The 8,063-nt window shown below is 41.3% G+C and overlaps 1 protein-coding gene across 1 annotated transcript in view; it reads left to right on the top strand.

Annotated features, from left to right (window-relative positions):
- Positions 1-8,063, top strand: part of GDPD4 (glycerophosphodiester phosphodiesterase domain containing 4) — a 116,407-nt gene that overhangs the window by 92,954 nt on the left and 15,390 nt on the right. The window contains exons 13-15 of the mRNA XM_023736500.1: positions 217-364; positions 5,118-5,200; positions 5,991-6,043. Of these exons, the coding sequence (XP_023592268.1) occupies positions 217-364; positions 5,118-5,200; positions 5,991-6,043 (284 nt within the window). The remainder of the gene's footprint in view (positions 1-216; positions 365-5,117; positions 5,201-5,990; positions 6,044-8,063) is intronic.

Here is an 8,063-nt window from a genome sequence, read left to right as displayed (position 1 = left end):
CCCACCCCTTAGGAGATCCGGTTTAGCAGCACACCATTGCTGCTAAGGGAGCAGAGGCACTAGATTCAATCCTTTATCCCACTACAGTGTGAGCCTATTCTGTCATGTCCCATCATAAGTCATCCCAGGACCCACTGCTTCTGGTGATTCAGGCAACAGCCTTTGATGAGAGTGAGACTAGATCTAAATCCCCTGTGGGTTCTGTTTTTATTTCAGAGTTTATAAAGAAGCTAACATCACCATCAACTTATATATCGTCAATAAGCCTTGGCTCTTCTCATTGGCCTGGTGCTCCAGAATTCATTCAGTTACCACAGACAACATTAAGCTCCTGAGTGAGATTGATCACCCTTACTTCTTCATGGTGAGTTGGTTGTCCATATTGTTCTTCCAAGCCTGGTAAAATAGGGATCTGTGTCCTCCCACCTCACCCTACATTGCCCACTGTGCGGTCCACCAGGGAGCTATTTGAGAGTAGAGATTTCTTTGGTATTGGAGATATACCATTTTCCCTTCTCTCACCTAGATCCTTCTGTGATTTTCAGGGAGAGATTAATTAGTATTGTTACAATTATTGCTATTTATTGAATCCTTATAACATACTTTAGATGCATTATATAATATAATCCTCTGAGTTAGCTACTGTTATCATTCCCATGAGGAAATTGAAGCTCATAGATACTAAGATCCTTGTGCAAGGTCACATGATATGGGATTTAGAATGAGGTCTGACTCCAGACTTTGTTACTTTCCTAAAGGCATGGCAACAGTGAATAACGGCATGGAGTATGGGGAGAAAACCAAGTGTACCAACAAAAGTGAAAACTGACTATCACAATTTGGTTTTGTACCTCTGTCAAAAATCATTTGGGCATATTTGTGTGGGTCTATTTTTGGGTTTGTACTCTGTTCCATTGATGTAAAAACTGTGTATACTGAACAAAACACTTCTGAAGAAGGAAGCCAGTGTCTAGTCACCTAACTTGGTTTTCCCTTCTGACCCTACTACTGCTCATTGCCAGAGGCTTGGGGACCTGAAGGAGCTGGGTTATAATACCAGCTAAATCCCACCAGTAATTATCAGTGGAGGGAGCCCCAGCTAACCAGTTAACTGCTACAGAGTCCTTTTAGCTTGTTTGGGTAGAGAGTAGATTGACCAGGTGGGACACAATAGCATACAAGTAGGAAACAGTTTAAATTCTCCTCATTGACTTTTAAAAGCTGCTTTGTGAGCTAGGCCTTTCCCTCCCCTGAATGCAATATCCCTTAGGTCCCATAGCTTTTCTAGTCACTCTTAGATAATTTTTTAATGTTTACTTCTGGTCACAAAAAAAGCCTCATTTCGGAATTAAAGTGCCTGGTCTAGAGTAATAACCCATAAACTGCCATGAAGTAAAAGCTTTAGGCAGAGAAGCCTGCCTTCAGTGGGGAGCAGTCCCTGGTTTCCTTCTCCCTTCTCCTACCTCCCTAATCCCCCTGACCTGTCATGGGTCAGGACCAGGGTAGAGGGGATCAGGGTGAAGAGCACCATCTCAGGGCCCATACTGCAGCAAGGCCCTCTGGTGGCAGATGTAACATCTCTGAGCGCTTTTTTTCTCTGGTGGTTTTGCATGGGTTTCTGGAGATGACCTGCAGGGAACCTTGGATGGCAGGTGTCTTGGCCCAGGTAAAGCTTCCTCACCCACCTGTCCGCATATAACTCCCCTCTCAGCCCTCTAGGATTCTGCAGTTTATCCCACCCAAACTCCTTTTACAGGAGTCACATCACTCCTTTAATCATAGCCCCAACCTCCAAGTCCGGAAAGTACAGCCATCTTTCCCTTTTTGCCCAGATGCTTTAGGCTGAAATTCTAGGAAACACAGGCCAGGGGCTCTCCAGGCAGTCTCCTGGAAGTTCTTCTTAGTTGACCTGAGGTGAGAGGGAAGCAACCTGCTCCCATCACCCAAGGGTAGGATGGGGAGCACAACATGTAGAAAACTCTAAGAAATCCTCCACAGGAACTACAGCACAGGCCTGTGGAGGTGGCCTAGCCCCTCACTTTGGAACACGGGCTTCTTGGCATCCCTTTTTCTGTCCTGACCTGTGGAGCCTTACTTGAAACACAGCAAGAAAGAGTCCCACTTTAACATCCTCTTACTACTTACTGTAAAGCAGGGACAACAAAGTCCACCTTGCAGGTTTTCTGTGTCAGAATTAAATGAAATATTATGAGTTATAGTGCTATTATTCTGAGTACTTAGTAAAATGTGAGTTGTGGGTGAGAGCCCAGGACAGGGACCAGTCAAGGCTGGAAATCAGGACTGGAGGCAAAAATGTGTGTTCAACCCAACTCCAGTAGGTAGGGTCTGTGGTCAGAGATTTTTTTATATTATTATTTAGAATTAGTATATATTTTTCTAACTTTTTGCTCTTTTTAATGGGTTATAAAAGTAAGTTTGTTCATTGTATAAAATTCAATCATTAAACAAAAATGCATAATTTTGAAAGCAACACACTTCTCCATAATCCCATTCCCTCAAATCAGTAATGTCTCGTTCGAAGTTGTCTCCTTTGGAGGCTACACATTTACTTAAATGCTACCACTGTTGCTGAAAGCATTTTTTTTCTTTTTAATATTGGAATTGGAAATTAATTCATGTGTTTCAGAATTCAAAAATTATAAAAAGATACAAGTGGAAAATCTTCCTTCTGCACCTGGCCAAGGCTTTTTTAAGGGCCCAATATACAGTTCCTGGCTTTTGCTGGTGTGTCACTGGTTCAGGGAGGTGGGGCCAACATCTCACACTCTGGAGTCAGACTGTGCAGATTCAGATCTTGGCCCCGCTACTTATACTGTGAACTTGGAAATGTTAGTTAACCTGTTTATGTCTCAGTATGTTGTTCCGTAAATTAGAGAAAATAAAAGTCCAATAGAAGTACTTTCATCCAACTCAATTGGACTGATCATTGGTGTGTTAATTGAAAAAGTTAGTTGAAGCAGGGATTCATAAAAAAAAAAAAATTAAAAAAAAAGATATATACACTATCAGTTAGCTATTACTGCTTTGAAAAAAAAAAAACCCCTCAGAACTTAGTGGCTTAAAACAGACAAAGTGTATAATTTCTCATAATTCTGTATGATGGCTGAGTAGTTCCTCTGTTCTGAGCCAGTGTCGCTGGGCTGGATGGTCTAGGATGGCCTCATTCATATGTCTGGAGTCTCTCCAGGATGGCTGGGACAGCCAGGATGACTGGGTCTCTCTCCATGTGGTCTCGAACCCTCAAGGAGGCTAGCCTGGGTGTGTTCACCTAGTGGCAGAGGGTTCCCAGCCTCAAGGGAAGGCAAGCCCCAATGCCTACACACTTTTCTAGGTTCTCTCAGTGTTATGTTTCCTAATGCCTGATTGGCCAAAGAAAATCACATGGCCAAGTCCACATTCAAGGTGAGGGAGAAACAGCACCTCGTGATGGTGAGGAGCGGCAAAGTCACATTGCCAAGAAGCCTGCATATAGGCTTGGGAGGAATAGTGTGGTTGTTTTTGTAAACAGTCTACCACACACATGCCTTACACATTTTAATTTTAAATATTCATTAATTCACCTTTTGATACAGAGTCAAGGTCTTTTCTTTGAGGATACTTCAGCTGATTGAATTCTGTGTTCTCTTGCTTATTTAAACACCAAATGAACCAGCTCCGATTTCTAATTTTTGTTCCTTTAAAGGGGAATAAGAAGGTCTTTGGGAGAAAAAAAAAAATGTGAATGAGGAATTCATACTAGTTTTTTATAATTCCCCCATCCCAGTCTCTTACAGTATTCCACCCACACCTAATTCAATTTCAGTTTTTTATAGTGACCTATTCTGTCTTCACTGAATTTTTCAAAGCATTTGACTTAATTTTCTTGAAAACAGCATACTTTTTTTTTTCACTTAGATTTTGTAGATTTAAGCCATATTTAATTACATTGCACAATTACAGTAATAAGTACTACTGACCCAGCTAAGCCATTTGAAGACAAGGGCAACTGATTCTTGGTGAACATACTGCTCACCTAGTGGGTGTCCTGAGCAGTCAGTAGGCCAAGGTGTCAGTCAGAGGGAATTAAGAGCCTTGGTTTAGAGGAGGTTCATTAAGAGCTTCTATTATACCTGCCTCATAGGGCTGTTGCAAGGATATAAAAATACCCTCAAAGTTCTTAGAACACTTGCCTGGCTCCTAATAAATACTCATTAAATGTTAGTTGTTATCATTATTATCACGATCATTAGTGTTATTAATATTATTATTCAGACCAAGGAAAGACCTCGAGACAGGGTGGAGAGTGACCTGAGAAATAATAAAATGTGCCAGCCCCAGTGGTATCTAGTGAAATTGGAGGGGAACGTTGGAGCTGGAAAGGGAGGATCAAATGAGGGAATTGTAAAACTCAACACAGAAGGATCCAGGAGATAGGACTATTAGGAATTGCGTGATTCGGGCAAGGAGCATGGAGAAGGGGGCATGTAAGGTAAGGGGAGATTATAATTTCAACGTATTTATTTGAAGCATGATAATTTAGAACAGTGGTTCCCAAATGCTGGTTCACAGACTAGTTGCTTTGGCATCATCTGGGGAGCTTGTTAAAAATGCAGAGATTCTGATTCCTTAGGTCTGTAGTGAGACCCAGGAACCTGTATTACTAAAAGCTGCCCAGGTAGATTTGGACAGCTATGTTTGGGAACATATGCCATGAAAACACAGAGGAATGGAAGTCAGGAAACCTGGGCTCTAGTCCTGGTCCAGAACAGACTTGCGATGGGACTTTTTTAGGACCCAGCTTCACATCTGTATAATAGGAAAGATTTCTGTGAAGTGACTTTCTCAGACCTCTGTCTTGAGGGTCCAGGGAGATAAAGGGTATGAAGTGTTTTGTCCCTTGTAGGGCTCCCTGCATGTGTAAGGGGTAAGTCTTAGGATGGCAGCAGGTGCTGTCTGTGTTTGAGACCACCATGTTAATCAGTGCTCCTCTACCTGGTCTAATGCCCCTTCTGTCCCTCTCCTAGCCCTTGTAGCAGAGCAAGGGACTTGGCCCACATGATCTAAAATCCCATCCAATGGCAAAGTGCTTTAACTGTGATTTGTTTCATGTTTTACAGACACCAAGGTACTATATGTTCATATGGCTTCTCATAGATGGTATTTCTGCAATTTTAATTTTTTCCATATTTTATTTTCACTGGTAAGTATATATTTATATATTTTAAATGATTTATTTCCCAAAATAAAAATAACAAATGGTTTTTATAGAAAGTTGAGGGGGAAAAAAAGAGTTACATTCTTTTTGTAATCCCACTTGGGCAAATTCTCAGGAAGATGGGGTTTATAATCTGAATTTCTTGTTTCTTCTCATGCCGCCTGCTATCCTCACTCCTCTGCCTTCTCCCCAACATTAGAAAATATTTTAAGGATAAAGACTCTCACTAAAGCTTAGTCAATGCTACTTACCATGGGTTCAATGTATAGCTGTTGGAAGAGAGGGGGAGTTGAAGGTTGTCCGGAACAAGTACCTCCATAGTCCCATGTTACATGAGACTGAATATAGCGAAGTGCTGTGCAAAGAGCAAGTTCACCAACTGGGAAGCCTGGGTTTTAGCTCTGGCTTTACCCCTTAGTTGTTGAGTGACCCTGGGAAAACAACTGCCCCTTTCTGGGTCATAGTCTTTTTATCTGTCCAGGAAAATTACATTTGAGAGACATTTCAGGGAAAGTCCTACAGGATTTCAAGGTTCGAGGTGAAAAGGGAACATCCTGGTTGAGGAAGGTTAGCCTGAGGCGAGTGTGGTAGTTTAGACCCCATCATGGCTTGTCATTTCTTGATTTGTGACTTATCCTTTAAAGGGGGGAAGCATAAACCCTCTGCTTAAATGAGAATTTGGCTTGGTAATGTTTCTTTCCAGGCCACTGCCTTGAATTATTGCCTTTTTTCAAAGAAGCCTGTGAGGTTCATGAATGATGTGCTTTCTTTCCAGGTGGAAAGGGAAACAAAGAGACCAAGAGTACATAAGCACCAACATTCGCAAAGGTAAAGTAAGACGCCTAGCCCACTCCTGTTTCTCCACTTCTACCCATTGCCTCCTTTAGAAAAAGTAGAGCTTAACCTGACCCCAACCCCCTACCATACTGAAATAGTGAAAAGAAAATAATATGAGTAGAAAATAAAAGATTTTTTCCTGGTTTTAAGAGTTCTTAGTTGCATGCTACAGAAACCAATTTGCCTGATCTACACAGAAAGAGAATTTATTGAAAAGCTATTTGGGTACCCCCAAGAGACACCTAGAAGGTACAGGACCAGGTTTAGACCCAGGGAAAGAACAAGGAAAACTGGACAGAAGCCAGGACCTCAGCCAGCACCACAGCCCAGCTCCATTCAGGTTGAGGAGAATAGAGCTTTGAACGCTCAGCACAGAGTGCCACATCTCGCAGCACAAGCACTGTCAGGATGGGCACGTTCTGCTGCACCGGCTGCTGCCCCTGCTGCCCCCAGGAGGTATTCATTGCCGCTCTACCCCGAGGGTGCATTGTTCAGCACGTTAAAGGAATCAGTCCTTTGTCTTCTTTCTTACATAGTTTTTTATGAAGGTTTTAATGGTCTTTTCTTTGTCCTTCTGTTCATGGTGATTGTTGCGTTTATTACTGGTTTTTCAGTAATTTGATTCTGGTTTATATTGGTATGTGTGTATATATGAGAGAGAGTGTGTGTATGTGTTGTCATCCTGCTTGGGTTTGTTGAGCTTCTTAGGTCTGTTAGAGTATAATTTTCATCAGACTTGGAAAAAATTTCAGTCTTTATTTCTTCAAATATTTTTCTGCCCTCACCCCCTTAGGGATTCCAATTACGTGAATGTTAAACAGTTTGATACTGTCCCACAGGTACTGAAACTCCATTTGTTTTTCTTTCTAGCCTATTCTGTTTCTGTGCTTCATTTTGGATAGATTCGGTTTCTGTGTATATTTTTTATTGTTATGTAACAAATTGCCACAAACCTAGCAGCTTGAAACAACACAAATTGATTATTTCACAGTTTCTGTGAGTCAGTAGTCCAGGCATGGTTAGCCCGGTCCTCTGCTTAGGGTATCATCAGGCTAAAATCAAGGTGTCGTCTAGGGCTGCAGTCTCATCTGAGGCTCAGGGTCCTCTTCCAGACTCACTGATTATTGGCAGAATTTAGTTCCCAGCAGCTATAGGACTGAAGTCACCCATTTTCTCGCTGGCTGTTGGCAAAGTTTTGTTCTCAGCTCCTAGAGGCAGCCTTCGGGCCCTAGCCACATGGGCCTCTCAGAACATGGCACTTTTACTTCAAAGTCAACAGGAGAATATCTCTCCAGTCCAGTATGATGGAGTCTTATATAATGTAATCGTGGTGAATCCTCATCACCTTTGTTATATAGTGTAACCTAATCAAGGTCTCAGTCACATTCAAGAGAAGTGGATTATCCAGGGCATGTATACCACAGGGTGGGAATCTTGGGAGCCATCTGAAAGTTCTGCCTCCCATACTGTCTGCAACTTCACTGATCTTTTCTTCTGTAATATCTAACCTGCTTAATCTCAACCAGTGAAATTTTCATTCAGATATTTTACTTTTCATCTCTGGAAGTTCCATTTGGTTCTTTTTTTTTTTATATCTTCCATTTCTCATGTTCATGTTTCCTTTAAATATCTGAACATCGTTTAGTTACAATACTTGCTTTAATATCCTTTTCTGCTAGTTCCATCATCTGTTATGTCTGGGTCTGTTTCTACTGACTGACTTTTCTTCTTGATATGGATCATATTTTCCTGATTCTTGGCATGTCTAGTATCTATCATTATTTATCATATAAGAAATTAAAACCAAGAAACCCTAAAAATATTTATTTACTGATTCATTTTTAAAAGTTATATTGTAGTGAAATATATATAACAGTTTTTCATGTTAACCATTTTTAAGTGTACCATTCAGTGACTTTGATTTACATTCACTATGTTGTGCTGCCATTACCACTATCCATTTCCAAAAGTTTTACATCACTCCAAACAGAAACTCAGTACCCCTTCAGCG

This window comes from Trichechus manatus, unplaced genomic scaffold (genome assembly GCF_000243295.1).
Source record: "Trichechus manatus latirostris isolate Lorelei unplaced genomic scaffold, TriManLat1.0 scaffold00088, whole genome shotgun sequence".
NCBI classification, from domain to species: Eukaryota; Metazoa; Chordata; class Mammalia; order Sirenia; family Trichechidae; genus Trichechus; species Trichechus manatus.
Note: the sequence above shows the minus strand (reverse complement) of the source record. Positions and strands in the feature narration are given on the sequence as shown.